This window comes from Salvelinus fontinalis, chromosome 2 (genome assembly GCF_029448725.1).
Source record: "Salvelinus fontinalis isolate EN_2023a chromosome 2, ASM2944872v1, whole genome shotgun sequence".
Lineage (NCBI taxonomy): Eukaryota > Metazoa > Chordata > Actinopteri > Salmoniformes > Salmonidae > Salvelinus > Salvelinus fontinalis.
This window is the reverse complement of record NC_074666.1, coordinates 61302573-61319919: the sequence shown is the minus strand read 5'-3', so window position 1 is coordinate 61319919 and position 17347 is coordinate 61302573. Positions and strand designations below refer to the sequence as shown.

The window sequence follows — 17347 nt, the reverse complement described above, 5'->3', positions numbered from 1 at the left end:
CTAACAAAAGAATGGACGACCTGACCAGAGAGGTCCAGGACCTGAAGAACAGTTTGCAGTTCTCCCAGGGTCAGCCCGACGAGTTGAAACAGGAGAACGACAAGATGACAGCAATCTGTAAGTCATTGAGAGAGGACATTTGTGTGAATCCATGATAACAATTACAGATAAATCAGACTATCTCGAGGGACAATCAAGTCGAAACAACATGGTTGTTGACGGAATTGCAGAACTCCACATGAGACCTGGATGGAGTCTGAGGACAAAGTGAGGGAAATGATCTCTGAGAAATTGAAGATGGACCACAGGAAGATTAAGGTGGAGCGTGCCCACAGAACTAGAAAACCCACCACCGGCCCAGGTGATAGGTCCAGGCCGATAGTGGTCAAGTTCCTGAGGTTCAAGGACAAGGTAGCTGTTCTGGAAAGAGCCAAGAACTTGAGAGGAACGTATATCTTCCTCAACGAGGACTATCCTGAAGCTGTGCACCAGAAAAGAAAATAACTGATCCCAACCATGAAAGCTGCCAGAGCGCAGGGGTATATTGCGTACATCTGCTACGACAGGCTCATTGTCCACCCTCCCTCCCTCCCTCCCTCCCTCCCAGAAGCCTGCAAGGGATGAGAGCCAAGCCTATGGGTTCGTAGCCTCAACCCCGCAGCACACACACACACCAATTGATTCATGGACTGCTGAATGTATATATTTTTTTATCTTACTTTGTATGCTCTTTTCAATATTATGTCTATCTCTGATAAGCTTCCCAGGAAAGGGCTGAAAATAGCCCATATTAATATATGTAGCCTTAGAAAAAAGGTTCATGAAATCAACATCAGATAACAGTCATATATTAGCCATTTCTGAGACTCACCTAGATAATTCATTTGATGAGACAGCAGAAGCAATACAAGGATATAACATCTATAGAAAAGACAGAAATGCTTATGGGGGAGGAGTTGTTGTATATATATATTCAGTGCCATATCCCTGTAATGCTTAGAGAAGATCTTATGTCGAGCGTTATTGAAGTGTTGTGGTTGCAAATTCACTTGGCACATCTAAAGCCTTTTCTTTCGTGGTGTTGCTATAAGCCACCAAGTGCTAACAGTCAGTATCTAAATCATATGTGTGAAATGCTCGATAGTGTATGTGATGTAAACAGAGAGGTCTACTTTCTTGGGGACCTGAGTATTGACTGGTTTTCATCAAGCTGTCCGCTAAGGGGAAGCTTCTTACTGTAACCAGTGCCTGTAATCTGGTGCAGGTTATTAATCAACCTAGTAGGGTGTTTACAAACACTACAGGAACAAGATCACCCACATGTATCGATCACATTTTTACTAATGCTGTAGAACTTTGTTCTAAAGCTATATCCTTGCCCATTGGATGCAGTGATCACAATATAGTGGCTATATCCAGGAAAAGCCAAAGTTCCAACAACTGGACCTAAAATTGTAAATGAGAGATCATACAAAAGATTGTGCTGTGACTCTTATTTGATGATGTTAAAAATATTTGTTGGTCTGATGTGATTACTGAGGTGCATCCAGACACTGCACTTGATGAATTTATGAAATTGCTTCTTCCAATTATTGATAAATATGCACCAGTTAAGAAACTGACTGTTAGAAATGTTAAGGCTCTATGGATTGATGAGGAATTGAAAAACTGTATGGTTGAAAGAGATGGGGCAGAAGGAGTGGCTAATAAGTCTGGCTGTACATCTGACTGGCTTACTTACTGAAAATTGATAAATTCTATAACTAAACTCAACAAAAAGAAAAAAAAACTTAATTATGAAGCCAAAATATGATATACTGTATATATAGATTGATGGGAAAAAAACTTGAGTACTTTAAATTATGGGTTGAAAGACAAATTCAACTCCATCTTTCATCGAATCAGATGGCTTATTCATCTCAAAACCATTTGATGTTGGCAATTATTTTAATGATTATTTCATTGGCAAAGTGGGCAAACTTAGGCAGGAAATGCCCACGACAAACAGCGAGCAATTATATTCATGCATAAAAAACTAATCATGAAAGAAATGCAGTGGAAGTTTTAATTTTGTAAAGTTAGTGTGGGAGAGGTGGAAAATTTATTGTTAACGATCAATAATGACAAACCATTGACCATTGACAATTTAGATGGAAAGCTCCCGAGGATGGTAGCTGACTCTATAGCCACTCCTATCTGTTATATTTTTAATCTGAGCCTAGAGGAAAGTCTTTGTCATCAGGCCTGGAGTGAAGCCAAAGTAATTCCCCTACCCAAGAGTGGTAAAGCGGCATTTACTGGTTCTAACAGCAGACCTATAAGCTTGCTGCCAGCTCTTAGCAAACTGTTGGAAAAAATGGTGTTTGACCAAATACAATGCTATTTCTCTGTAAACAAGTTAACAACAGACGTTCAGCATACTTATAGAGAAGGGCACTCACCATGTACTGCACTGACAAATGACTGATGATTGGTTGAAAATGATAATAAGAAGATTGAGGGAGCTGTTCTGTTAGATTTCAGTGCAGTCTTTGATATTATTGACCATAATCTGTTGATTAAAACATCACAGCACAGTTGAAAAAGCATCACAGTACAGTTGAACATTTTTTGGCAAATAGAAATTCAAAATGGATGGTGTTAAGAGATAGATGGGAGGGGTTGAATGGAGCTGAAGGGTGGGACTCTGCCATATTGTGGATTCAGAGCTATCTATCTAATAGAACTCAAAGATCTTTCTTTAATGAAAGCTTCTCTAATGTCAAACATGTAAAGTGTGGTGTACCGCAGGGCAGCTCTCTAGGCCCTCTACTCTTTTCTATTTTTACCAATGACCTGCCACTGGCATTAAAACAAAGCATGTGTTAACCGGGTGTTTAACCGGGTGTTAACCCCGGTGTCCTGGCTAAATTCCCAATCTGGCCCTCAAACCATCATGGTCACCTAATAATCCCCAGTTTACAATTGGCTCATTCATCCCCCTCCTCTCCCCTGTAACTATTCCCCAGGTCGTTGCTGCAAATGAGAACGTGTTCTCAGTCAACTTACCTGGTAAAATAACGGTAAAATAAAATAAATAAATAAATGTGTGTCCATGTATGCTGATGATTCAACCATATACGCACCAGGAACCACAGCCAATGAAGTCACTGAAACACTTAACAAAGAGTTGCAGTCTGTTTTGGAATGGGTGGCCAGTAATAAACTGGTCCTGAACATCTCTATATCTAAGAGCATTGTATTTTGTACAAATCATTCCTTAAGTGCAAGACCTCAGCTGAATCTGGTCATGAATGGTGTGGCTGTTGAACAAGTTGAGGAGACTAATTACTTGGCATTACCTTAGATTGTAAACTGTCATGGTCAAAACATATATATTCCATGGTTGCAAAGATGGGGAGAGGTCTAGCCGTAATAAAGAGATGCTCTGCTTTTTTCACACCACATCCAAAAAGCAGCAAGTTCTGCAGGCTCTAGTTTTGTCTAATCTTGATTATTGTCCAGTCGTGTGGTACAGTGCTGCAAGTAAATACCTAGTTAAGCTGCAGCTGGCCAAGAACAGAGCGGCACATTTACCTCTTAATTGTAATCATAGGGCTGATATAAATGCTACTCTTGGCTAAGAGTTTAGGAGAGACTGACTGCATCACTTCTTCCTTTTATAAGAAACATTAATATGTTGAAAATCCCAAATTGTTTGCATAGTTAACCTACACACAGCTCTGACACACACACTTATCCCACCAGACATGCCACCAGGGGTCTTTTCACAGTCACCAAATCCAGAACAAATTCAAGAAAGTGTACAGTATTATGTAGAGCCCTTATTGCATGGAGCTTCCTTCCATCTCATATTGTTCACATAAACAGCAAACCTGTTTTTTTTTTAAACTGATAAAGCAACACCTCGCTGCACAATGCCTCTCCCCTAGTTGACCTAGATAGTTTGTGTGTATGCATTGATATGTAGGCTACGTGTGCCTTTTTTTAAATGTACGTAGTTCTGTCCTTGAGCTGTTCTTGTCTAATGATGTTCTGTATGATGTCCTTCTGTATTATGTTTCATGTTTTGTGTGGACCCCAGGAAGAGTAGCTGCTGCTTTTGCAACAGCTAATGGGGATCCTAATAAGAAAGCAAATTTTGGTATTGTCCATATGTAGCTCGTTTTTGGTCACAGGTCCAGGAATGGATGAAGAATTGCAACATTTACCTAGAACGCTGCAGATAGCAATACTGGGTGATTTGAAAAGTCATAGTCAATCAAGTAATAATATAATTATTATTTTAGCAAAAAAAGTTATTTAATTTACAATCTGTAGAAGCTATGAAAAAAGAAAGGTTCAGTACTTTTGTGAAGCATCACCGCACAGTTGAAAAATATATGGCAAATACAAATCCAAAATGGATGATGTTACGAGATAGATGGGATGGGTTGAATGGAGCAGAAGGGGGGGACTAATAACAACAAGATAACCAATGTAAAACATATGGGGTGTGTAAAATGTATGGAGGTTCAGAAATGTTGTGAAATAGCACAGTTACAAATAGAAATCAAACTGCATGGACATCAGAAATAGAGAAAGGACTAAAAACAAACAAAATATAACTATTGTAAAATAGATTGTCTGTAAAATGTGTATAATATGTATAAACTTAAGGTAGAAGCCTAAGTGTTATTGTTAATTAATTTACTCCAATTGGTGGTAGGGTATGCGGGGAATAATAAAGCTATATTCTAAAAAAAAGTGTATGTATGTATGTATGTGTGTGTATGTCTGTATGTATATATGTGTATACGTATGAATGTTTGTGTATACGTATGTATGTATATATGTGTATACGTATGAATGTTTATGTGTATATATATGGGTATGTATGTATGTACAGTTGAACTCAGAAGTTTACATACACCTTAGCCAAATACATTTAAACTCAGTTTCACAATTCCTGACATTTACCCTAGTAAAAATTCCCTGTCTTAGGTCAGTTAGGATCACCACTTTATTTTAAGATTGTGAAATGTCAGAATAATAGTAGAAAGATTTATTTATTTCAGCTTTTATTTATTTCATCACATTCACAGTGGTTCAGAAGTTGACATACACTCAATTAGTATTTGGTAGCATTGCCTTAAAATTGTTTAGCTTGGGTCAAACGTTTTGGGTAGCCTTCCATAAGCTTCCCACAATAAGTTGGGTGAATTTTGGCCAATTCCTCCTGACAGAGCTGGTGTAACTGAGTCAGGTTTGTAGGCCTCCTCGCACAAACACAATTTTTCAGTTCTGCCCAAAAATGTTCTATAGGATTGAGGTCAGGGCTTTGTGATGGCCACTCCAATACCTTGACTTTGTTGTCCTTAAGCCATTTTGCCACAACTTTGGAAGTATGCTTGGAGTCATTGTCCATTTGGAAGACCCATTTGAGACTAAGCTATAACTTTCTGACTGATGTCTTGAGATGTTGCGTCAATATATCCACAATTTTCCTCCCTCATGATGCCATCTATTTGTGAAGTGCACCAGTCCCTCCTGCAGCAAAGCACCCCCACAACATGATGCTGCCACCCCCATGCTTCACGGTTGGGATGGTGTTCTTCGGCTTGCAAGCATCCCCCTTTTTCCTCCAAACATAACGACGGCCAAAAGGTTATATTTGTTTATACTTGCGTACTATTGTATATACAGATGAACGTGATACCTTTAAGAGTTTTGAAATTGCAACCCAAGGATGTGCCAGACTTGTGGGGGTCCACAATTTTTTTCTGAGGTCTTGGCTGATTTCTTTTGATTTTCCCATGATGTCAAGCTAAGAGGCATAGAGTTTGAAGGTAGGCCTTAAAATACATCCACAGGTATACCTCCAATTGACTCAAATGATGTCAATTAGCCTATCAGAAGCTTCTAAAGCCATGACATAATTTTCTGGAATTTTTCAAACGGTTTAAAGGTACAGTCAAACTTCTGACCCACGAATTGTGATACTGTGAATTATAAGTGAACTAATCTGTCTGTAAACAATTGTTGGAAAAATGTATTACGTCATGCATAAAGTAGATGCCCTAACCGACTGGCCAAAACTATAGTTTGTTAACAAGAAATTTGTGGAGTGGTTGAAAAACGAGTTTTAATGACTCCAACCTAAGAGTATGTAACTTCCGACTTCAACTGTATGTATGTGGGTATATATATTAACCCCAAAAATACATGGGGGATTGAAAATTATGCAAACAATTACATTGATGGAAGAAACAATCTATCCGCAATATTAAAGCTGATCCTCCCTATAAAAAATATATATATTATATGGATGAGCGATGGCCAAGCGACATAGGCAAGGTGCAATAGATGGTATAGAATACAGTATAATGTAAGATATGTAAACATAATTAAAGTGAAATTATTTAGTGGCATTGTATAAAGTGACTAGTAATCAATTTATTAAAGTGGCCAGTTATTAAGTCTCAATGTAGGCAGCAGCCTCTCTGAGTTAGTGATTGCTGTTTAGCATTCTGATGGCCTTGAGATAGAAGCTGTTTTTCAGTCTCTCGGTCCCAGCTTTGATTCAGCTGTACTGACCTCACCTTCTGGATGGTAGCGGTGTGAACAGACAGTGGCTCGGGTGGTTGATGTCCTTGATGATCTTTTTGGCCTTTCTGTGACATCGGGTGCTGTAGGTGTCATGGAGGGCAGGTAGTTTGACCCCGGTGATGCGTTGTGCAGACCGCACCACCCTCTGGAGAGCCGTACCAGCCCGACAGGGTGCTCTCGATTGTGCATCTGTAAAAGTTTGTCAGGGTTTTGGGTGACAAGCCAAATTTCTTCAGCCTCCTGAGGTTGAAGAGGCGCTGTTGCGCATTCTTCACCACCCTGTCTGTGTGAGTGGACCATTTCAGTTTGCCTGTGATGTGTACGCAGAGGAACTTAACTTTCCACCTTCTCCACTGCTGTCCCTTCGATGTGGATAGGGGGGTCCTCCCTCTGCTGTTTCCCGAAGTCCACGATCATATCTTTTGTTTTGTTGACATTGAGTGAGAGGTTGTTTTCCTGACACCACACTTTGAGTGCCCTCACCTCCTCCCTGTTGGCTGTCTCATCGTTGTTGGTAATCAAGCCCACTACTGTAGTGTCGTCTGCAAACTTGATGATTGAGTTGGAGGCGTGCATGGCAACACAGTCGTGGGTGAACAGGGAGCACAGGAGGGGGCTGAGCACGCACCCTTGTGACGCCCCAGTGTTGAGGGTCAGCGAAGTGGAGATGTTGTTTCCTACCTTCACCAGCTTGACAGCGCTTGAAGAATTTTGGAAATAACAATGGCAAATATTGTACAATACATGTGTACAAAGCGCTTACCCAAGAAGGCTCACTGCTGTAACCGCTGCCAAAGGTGTTTGTAACATGTATTGATAAATAAATACTTATCTAATCAAGTTATATTTGTATTTTATTTTTAATTCATCTTTAAATATACTTTTTCTTCCACTTTGACAAGCAGATAGGGTAGATAACTATTAAATATATTTTAATCCCACATTGCAACACAATAAAATGTGAAGAAATCCAAGGAGGTAGAGCATTACCTATGGGGACCTGGTAAAAGTAATGCACTGTGAAAGGTATAGGGGGCCATTTGGGGCCCTGGTCCTGGCTCACCTGTACTGTATTGTCTCTGAGGTTGTGGAGGCTCTCAGCTTAGTCATTAGGATTCTCACAATGTTGAAAAGGAATATAAAGTTGATCTGAAAACAGAGAGAAAATAAGAATGTAGAAAGATTTACATTGGTTAGTTATGAGAAAGAAACATTTAACAAAACAAGCTTTGTCTGTGCTGGAAATAACTGTCACAGAGTTGACGTTTTTCTCAATACATTGCAGGAAATTAGAAAAGATGTCACAGGCTTGACCTTTCTCTCGGTACATTGCAGTCAATGGGAAAAGATGAGTGTAACAGGGTTTCAAGTTTTCAGGCTGATAATGGGCTGATACAGTATATTGACTGATGTATGTCAAACAAGGAGTAAAAAATCCAATTTAATGCTTCAGAGCAAGGTCTTAGAAGGATTGACTACTGAGGTTAAGGGAAAATAAATAAATCTATTTTTTACATTAAAATGTAGCGTGCTGGTTATATCATACAGTACCAGTCAAAAGGTTTGGACACACTTAGTCAGGGTTACTCCAGGGTTTTTCTTTATTTTTTACAATTTTCTACATTGTATAATAGTAGTGGAGATATCGAAACTATTAAATAAAACATATGGAATCATGTTGTACCAAAAAAAGTGTTAAACAAATCAAAATATTGTATATATTTGAGATTCTTCAAAGTAGCTACCTTTTGCCTTGATGACAGCTTTGCACACTATTGGCATTGTCTCAACCAGCTTCATGAGGTAGTCACCTGAAATGCATTTCAATTAACAGGTGTGCCTTGTTAAAAGTTCATTTGTGGAACTTCTTTCCATCTTAATGCATTTGAGCCAATCAGTTGTGTTGTGACAAGGTAGGGTTGGTATACAGAAGAAAGCACTATTTGGTAAAAGATCAAGTCCATAGAACAGCTCATATAAGCAAAGAGAAATTATAGTCCATCATAACTTTAAGACATGAAGGTCAGTCAATCTATAACATTTCAAGAACTTTGAAAGTTTCTTCAAGTGCAGTCGAAAAACCATCAAGCGCTATGATGAAACTGACTCTCATGAGGACCACCATAGGAAAGGAAGACCCAGAGTTACCTCTGTTGCAGAAGATTGGTTCATTAGAGTTACCAGCCTCAGAAAATAGCTTCGAAGAGTTCAAGTAACAGACACATCTCAACATCAAGGAGACTGTGTGAATCAGGCCTTCATGGTTGAATTGATGCAAAGAAACCACTACTAAAGGACAGCAATAATAATAAGAGACTTGGTTGGGCAAAAAAACACGAGCAATGGACATTAGTACAGTGGAAATATGTCCTTTGGTCTGATGAGTCCAAATTTGAGATTTGTGGTTCCAACTGCCGTGTCTTTCTGGAATGCAGAGTAGGTGAACGGATTATCTCCGCATGTGTGGTTCACACCATGGAGCATGGAGGAGGAGGTGTGATGGTGTGGGGGTGCTTTGCTGGTAACACTGTCAGTGATTTATTTAGAATTCAAGGCACACTTATCCAGCATGGCTACCACAGCATTCTGGAGTGATACGCCATCCCATCTGGTTTACGCTTAGTGGGACTATCATTTGTTATTCAACAGGACAATGACCCAACACACCTCCAGGTAGTGTAAAGTCTATTTGACCAAGAAGGAGAGTGATGGAGTGCTGCATCAGATTACCTGGTCTCCACAATCACCCGACCTCAACACAATTGAGATGGTTTGGGATGAGTTGGACCACAGAGTGAAGGAAAAGCAGCCAACAAGTACTCAGCATATGTGGGAACTCATTCAAGACTGTTGGAAAAGCATTCCAAGTGAAGCTGGTTGAGAGAATGCCAAAAGGGTGGCTACTTTGAAGAATCTCCAATATAAAATATGTTTTGATTTGTTTAACACTTTTTTTGGTTTACTACATGATTCCATACAGTATGTGTTATTTCATAGTTTTAATGTCTTCACTATTATTCTACAATGTAGAAAATAGTGAAAATGAAGAAAAAACGTTGAATGAGTAGGTGTGTCCAAACCTTTGACTGGTACTGTATTTTCAATCATGTTCCAATGCTATGTGTGAGTATCTGATGAGTTATGTAGGGAGAAGACATGAGAAAAACAGTCGCCTATTTAAACTTTCTTAAGGAGGAAAAAGAGTGTGTAAAGAGTTAAGCTGAGCTAAAACGGTCACAGTTTAGCGTGCTACAAATCATTTACGATTCATACATATTCCGCACATATCATATTCATTCCAACTGACCCAGTCAGTTCTGCATATGTGTAGTAGGTGTCACGCCGTTCAAATAGCTTCACATGGTGGTATTACTGCACGTGCGTGAGTGTGTGCGTTGGAAGGCTGCGGTATAAAGTTCACACACCATTGAATGTCAATGACCTTTCTACTGTTTGTTTTGTATTACTTGACATCGAAAAACTATTTCTGCTTGAGTGCACAATAATGTTATTTTGTCAGTGTTCCTAACTGTGCGGTGCTGTAAATACAAACACACTTAGAGGGAACGTGTAAAGGGGAAGAGCTTGGTCATGGATGTAGGAAAACCTAACAAGGACAATGCTAGAACACTATGTCTATAAATGTCTATACTAGGAGGAAAAATATGGAGAAATGGGAAAATGATTGTGTAACACTGTCTTACCAGCAACACCAGGATCATTGGACCCTGGTAGATGTAATCTGTGTACACTCCTGCCTTCTTCCCAAACCAGCACCTGCAATTTAGAACACAGAGAGTTGAGCCAATCATACTGGCCGATGCAGAAGGTCCACCAGTCACATTTATCCAATGACAAAGCAGACCTCGGGACCTTTGCCAACAATTTTTTAAAGTTGACTAAAATGAGCATCGGCCTCGGCCAATCACAATTGATATCAGAGGTGAGTGAGAGGGCTTAGCCTATCAAAGCCAGTAGTGGCAGAGAACAAGAGAGGCCTTTGTAAAGTCCAGCACTCCTCTCTAGCAACAGAAAACACCTAAAACAAAGAATTTGTTGGAATTACATCCACTTTGCAGTGAAAACAAAGGCATGAAAAAAGGAAAAGAAGACGCTCTCTGAGGGGATGAGACGCTCCAGTTTCACTCATTCTACAGACTCAGTTCAGTGGAGTGAATCGTTCATTTGTTCCGTCTTCACCTTGTTGGTATCAGAGCGAGAGTGAGAGAGAGAGCAAAACAGCTCATGGTAAAAAAAAAAGCAGAGGGATTGGGGGAACTGTGTCTGGATAGAAGTTTGTTTTCGCCCCCCTGCTGAGCATTACGAAAAACAAGCTAACAGGTTTCGGAGGGTGGACATCACGGCAACCCCTGTGTAAGCAAGAGACTCCGATGTGATGCAGTGGAAACGGTCAGGTTCCTGGTATAGCACTAATGAAACTGATGCCCCCCAGCCAACCAGCTGGTTGAGGGAAGAAATTTAAACTCTACCAAGCGTGTTTTCTGATTGTATTAGAGAGCAGAATATCAGAGAATGGGAAAGGATATGGAGTATGTTTGCTTAGGTTATGTTTGCTATTTCAAGTCAGGTTGATGATGGTGTAATTAAGTTGCCTTGCACAAGCTGGAACAGCTGATAGGAGCAGGAGCGTATGTCCTGTTTCTGAAGCGTGACGCAGCTGGATGTACAAGTCCACCCCCCCAGGACAGCACACTAGTCTGTCGAAGGGCTATCCCATACCAACGGGAAGTAGTTTGGGGGTGAGGGTGCTACAATTTTTACCCACGCTGCAGGCGGCTATATTGGTACGCTAATACAGGACTATTAAAAGCCAAGTGCACTACTTTTGTGATTTAAAAATATATATATATTATTATAAACTCAGCAAAAAAAGAAACGTCCTCTCACTGTCAACTGTGTTTATTTTCAGCAAATGTAACATGTGTAAATATTTGTATGAACATAACAAGATTCAACAACTGAAACAAAAACTGAACAAGTTCCACAGACGTGTGACTAACAGAAATCGAATAATGTGTCCCTGAACAGTGGGGGGGGGGGGGGGGGGGGGTCAAAATCAAAATTAACAGTCAGTATCTGGTGTGGCCACCAGCTGCATTAAGTACTGCAGTGCATCTCCTCCTCATGGACTGCACCACATTTGCCAGTTCTTGCTGTGAGATATTACCCCACTCTTCCACCAAGGCACCTGCAAGTTCCCGGACATTTCTGGGGGGAATGGCCCTAGCCGTCACCCTCCGATCCAACAGGTCCCAGACGTGCTCAATGGAATTGAGATCCGGGCTCTTCGCTGGCCATGGCAGAACACTGACATTCCTGTCTTGCAGGAAATCCCGCACAGAACGAGCAGTATGCCTGGTGGCATTGTCATGCTGGAGGGTCATGTCAGGATGAGCACCACATGATGGAAGAGAATTTCTCCCCTGTAACGCACAGTGTTGAGATTGCCTGAAATGACAACAAGCTCAGTCCGATGATGCTGTGACACACCACCCCAGACCATGACGGACCCTCCACCTCCAAATCAATCTCCAGAGTACAGGCCTCGGCGTAACGCTCATTCATTCGATGATAAAAGCGAATCCGACCAAACAGACAAAACCGCGATTTGTCTCACAAGAGCACTTTTTGCCAGTCCTGCTTGGTCCAGCGATGGTGGGTTTGTGACCGTAGGCAACGTTGTTGCAAGTGATGTCTGGTGAGGACCTGCCTTACAACAGGCCTACAAGCCCTCCGTCCAGCCTCTCTCAGCCTATTGTGGACAGTTTGAGCACTGATGGAGGGATTGTGCGTTCCTGGTGTAACTTGGGCAGTTGTTGTTGCCATTGTATACCTGTCCCGCAGGTGTGATGTTCGGATGTACCGATCCTGTGCCGGTGTTGTTACACGTGGTCTGCCACTGGGAGGATGATCAATTGTCCTCCCTGTAGCGCTGTCTTATGGGTCTCACAGTACGGACATTGCAATTTATTGCCCTGGCCACGTCTGCAGTCCACATGCCTCCTTGCAGCATCCCTAAGGCACGTTCACGCAAATGAGCAGGGACCCTGGGCATCTTTCTTTTGGTGTTTTTCATAATGAATCTTGTTTTGGAGACAGCTGTGCAGAGTGATCACTAGCTGGCACAGCCACAAAGTCCAAAAATCTGATTTTAAACCGAACCCTAACCTTAATCCTAACCTTAACTATACTGCTAGCCCTAATGCCTAGCCTTAAATTAAAACCAAGTAGGAAATCTGTGTTTTCATGAATTTTTGCAATATAGACAATTTTGACTAAGGGGACATCGCTCAGTTCTGCCACCAGGGCAAGACTCATGACAATAAACGTCAACCTGCTATTCTGTATGCAGAGAAATTATAGGTTACAGGTTCACTAAGACTCCCGTAAAATGAGGATAAATCGGTTGTTTAATGACCTGGCAGAAAGTACAATTAAGGAGATGACTGGGCGACATCCAAAACTCATCCACTACAACGGTCACTCTGATGGGTCTGAGAGGACCTAGACACGGACAAGATTGTTGCCTGATTCCAAAGACAAATCGATACCACAGTGACATGAATAGAGATAGAGAATGTGAAAGAAAAATACATGTGCTTACTTTTCGTTGTCGTAGTAAAGCTTGCCAATGGCCCATGCGATGATGATTGGAAGAGGGATACCTGTAAAACAGCACACATCGTCTCTGTTACAGTCGACTTACAGTCTTTGTGACGAGGGAAATGAATCAATCAACCCACATCCGTCTTTCCCTCGATGAGCTAAGTGTTAACTCACACCACCCGATGCAGATGAACATCCACTTCCGTAGCTTGTCCGTGGAGTAGGTGAGCACGATAGCTGTATGCAGGTAGCAGCCCTCCCCAAACATCCAGAAGAAGTTTGTCACGTGGAAATAGTTATAGGCTGCCGTGACCAGCCGGCACCACAACTTTTTATAGAGAAGAAGGAAAGAATAACAAAAAAGATTAAGGCTAGTAAAAATGAAAAAAAAGTGAGAGCTGTAAAGCCACAACTGGTTCCTTTCCTCGCTCCTTAGGGGGTTGTTGCTGATCCAGGCTGCATCTGAAATGGCACCCTGTAGGCCCTTGTCAAAAGTAGTGCACTACATGGGGAATAGGGTGCCATTTCAGATGCAGCCCTGGTTCTCTAAAAAACACTCAATTTGCGAGTGACACTCCACCGTGCAATCCTTATTTAAAATGTGCAGCTTCTTTGAGCTTCTCTATCATGCTCTGAGTATTGTCAAAAGGTCTCTCTGAATGCTTCCAATTTGGAACTGGTATATAGGCAGATGTCTGGCAAACAAAGGTCACCGCGGCAGTTTAAGAATGGCAGATTTGACCTCCTGCATTACTTGTTAAACTGCATCATAGCTCTCACTTCCCATGGCCTATGACAGTCTGAGTCATCCAACACTGACAATACCTCTCAACAAGTCCAAAGTCAATATTGATCTGCTATCTTAATTTGATCACCCTGTTGTCGCAGATAATTTTCCTGCGCAGCAGAAAATTGTAATTGTAGTGTATTCAAGATTTAAAAAGGTTTCTAAAGTTTGCAATTTCCAATTTGAAATGTAAAACTATTTGTCCTAAAGAAACATTTATCAACACCTACAAAAATGTCCATTTAATTCAAATCCACATAATAATTCACATTTTCTGGTGCTGCAGGATTATTTTCATGCTGTGAGAAACTGGTCAATTTAAGATAGTACACATCTGTCTGCCACTTTCAGCACTTCAACCTCTATCTTCTTTGACAATAACTGAGACCAGATCATTGAGGGCCACTTGGGAGTTACTTTGGATTGAGAGCGTCAGAGAATGGCACAGGGGGAGTCTGGACTAGGTGTTGTGAGAGCAAAATTGCAAGATTATGTCATAATACTGTAATTGCATCAAATGGTTGTTTTATGCAACATAATAGAGGGCTCTTATAACTCTATTGTGTCTGTGTGAACTGATAGTGGGCCTCTTGGAGATTTAACACTGACAGAAGATGTATGATGTCTTTGGTTGATAAACCTAAAGAGACCGCATTCCATAGCATGAGTTATGTTTCTGTGCTGTCGTACCAGGGGGAGATGGCTCCAGTATGGAGTTGGGGGGACAGACCCTGGTCTCTATACAATGAAAACAGTCTCCATAGGAGATACTGTCTGCTGTGAATTCTAAGTATCTTTCATACGAATCTTAACCTTGTGACTCATTCCCTACATCTGTTTGTCATGTAGACTGAAGGGGGTGTATCGTTGTTATAAAAGGCCATGGTATCTTTTGTTGTTGGGCTCTCAATGAATCACTTGTTCGTTGACAACATCCATTACTGCAATAATTAAATAATAAAGTTGACTTGTTTTGAAGAAATTGAAAAGTCTCTCCTTTTGACGACAATAATTCCACGACAGTGTCTACAGCTGGGAGATGAGACAGGAGATCTGTCAGTCTTTAATCTCGCTCTCAAGATTGAGGAGCGACGACTCATTGGGCGATGATCTCAGTTCGGAAAGAGGGGGGAGATGCTCCCCTTTGGCGTTTGTTCAAAAGTAGCAAAGCCCATCTCTGAAGGCCTGTGATGAATATGTTGTCTAGGTGTTTAACTATAGTAGTTTCATGAAAACGTCTTAACATATGTAAGACTAGAGGCTTAGACGAGAACTCCTTATTGTCATGCAGGTCGGGAGTGGCCTTGGTTCACAATCAAAATAAGGAGCCTTTCCAAATCAGGTGTTTCTTATTTACCTCCTTTTTCATGACAATAAGACAAAAATATTTGAATTTAGCATTTGCTCAGGTAGTTATTCATATGGTACCTAGTGAAAAGAAAAGAGTAATGTACTGAGTGGGGAAAATCTCTATTCAATATGAAAGTGTCATTGACTCCTTGTCTAGCTTCACACTCTCACCCCACTTATTTCGAGGACATACCAAAAGACTCCATGACCTGGTACTACCCATCAAATCATCAAAGTCACACAGATAATGGGACTCTACAGCCAGCAATCTCAGTGTATTTGGGCTAAGATCTCAAGTGACCCTTTCAAATTCCCTCCACTCTACCCCTTGTGTAGTCTAAAGGCATTTCAGGGCAGCTGTCAAATCAGGATCGCAGTTCATTCACAACTCTCCATTTTCTCTAGCCTCTACTCTAATCGACCCATTGAGGGTGAGAGACTCCCAGTCCGATCAGTGAAGTGGGGCCATGGTTGAGTGTGATAGCGTGATATCGGTACCATCCTGACATCCCCGCCACTGACGCATGACAGCTCCCTCTATATTCGCAGGGGGAACCCAGTGTACCAAGGACAAGAAAAAACACAAAAATGACAGCTTTCAAAAGTGAAAAAAACTCTCCTGAGGTTCGGGAGTTGCTTGTGACCGAGCCAACTCCCCTTTTGAAAATAGAGAATCATCTTTTGAGACAACAGCTGATAAACAGGTGAGGGGATGCGCTGTACCGAAATGATTGAATGGCAGGAATCAAAGCAATTGCGTATTAGCTGACGTGTCCTAGTATGCTGATATTTGTCTTTAACTGCATTTGTTTTTTTATAAAAAGTACGATGTAAATAGTATGTAGTACGATTGCAACACAGTATGCAGTTACAGTGCAGCGAAATAGTATTCCCGCATGCAAAACTGCTTTACCTCAGTGGCATTTAAGGGTTTCAAGCATGAACTGCTCATTTAAAGTCCTGCCACATCTCAATTGGGATTAGGTCTGGACTTTGACTAGGCCATTCCAAAACTTCCAATTTGTTGCGTTTTAACAATTGTCATGACTTGATTGTGTGTTTCGGATCATTGTCTTGCTGCATGACCGAGCTACGCTTCAGCTTCAGCTCACAGACGCATGGCCTGACATTCTGCTGCAGAATTCTCTGATACAGAGCAGAATTCATAGTTCCTTTTATTAAGGAAAGTAGTCCAGGTCCTGATGCAGCAAAGCATCCCCAAACCATCACACTACCACCGCCACGCTTGACCGTTGGCATTCGGTTCTTACTGTGGAATGTAATGTTTGGTTTTCACCAGACATAATGGGACCCATCTCGTGGGACAAGGGACATCTCAGCCGGCCAAAACCTCCCGGAACCCAGACGACGCTGGGCTAATTGTGCGTCGCCTCATGGGTCTCCCGGTTGCGGCCTGGATCAAACCAGGATCTGTAGTGACGCCTCTAGCACTACGATGCAGTGCCTGTTTTAATTTAATTGTACCTTTATTTAAATAGGCAAATCAGTTAAGAAAAAAATCTTAATTTCAATGACGGCTTAGGAACAGTGGGTTAACTGCCTTGTTCAAGGGCAGAACGACAGATTTTTACCTTGTCAGCTCGGGTTTCGATCTTGAAACCTTTCGGTTACTAATCCAACGCTCTAACCACTAGGCCACCTGCCGCCTTAAACCGCTGCGCCACTCTGGAGGCCTCTGGGTCACTTTGAACGCGCCCAGTCTGTCTTCTTAGATCAGATATTGACAGTGGGGGTTGGATTCATTCATTTCTGAGGGCTGGGGGGGCCGGAGGGGGTGATGAGCTAATTAGTAAAGTAGTAGTAAAGGCTAATTGAAAGAGCTGGGAAGGAAAATAAGCATGTTATCTTTTCTCTGAGGTGAGGGATGTTTGCACAAGCAATAACGTCAAGATGCAGGTGAGCTGAGGGGCAATTAACAGTGAACCAGGACTACATGGTGGTAATCCAAAGCCTGTTAGTTAGTTAGTTAGGAGT

General features: G+C 41.5%; 1 protein-coding gene across 4 annotated transcripts in view; it reads right to left on the bottom strand.

Moving 5' to 3' along the window:
- LOC129822630 (corticotropin-releasing factor receptor 1-like) overlaps positions 1-17347 on the bottom strand; it is a 168149-nt gene that overhangs the window by 18809 nt on the left and 131993 nt on the right. For all 4 annotated transcript variants that reach the window (XM_055880997.1, XM_055881010.1, XM_055881003.1 and 1 more), the window contains 4 exons: positions 13390-13543; positions 13214-13274; positions 10293-10365; positions 7652-7737 (listed from right to left, as the gene is read on the bottom strand). In XM_055880997.1, coding sequence (XP_055736972.1) covers positions 7652-7737; positions 10293-10365; positions 13214-13274; positions 13390-13543 — 374 coding nt within the window. The remainder of the gene's footprint in view (positions 1-7651; positions 7738-10292; positions 10366-13213; positions 13275-13389; positions 13544-17347) is intronic.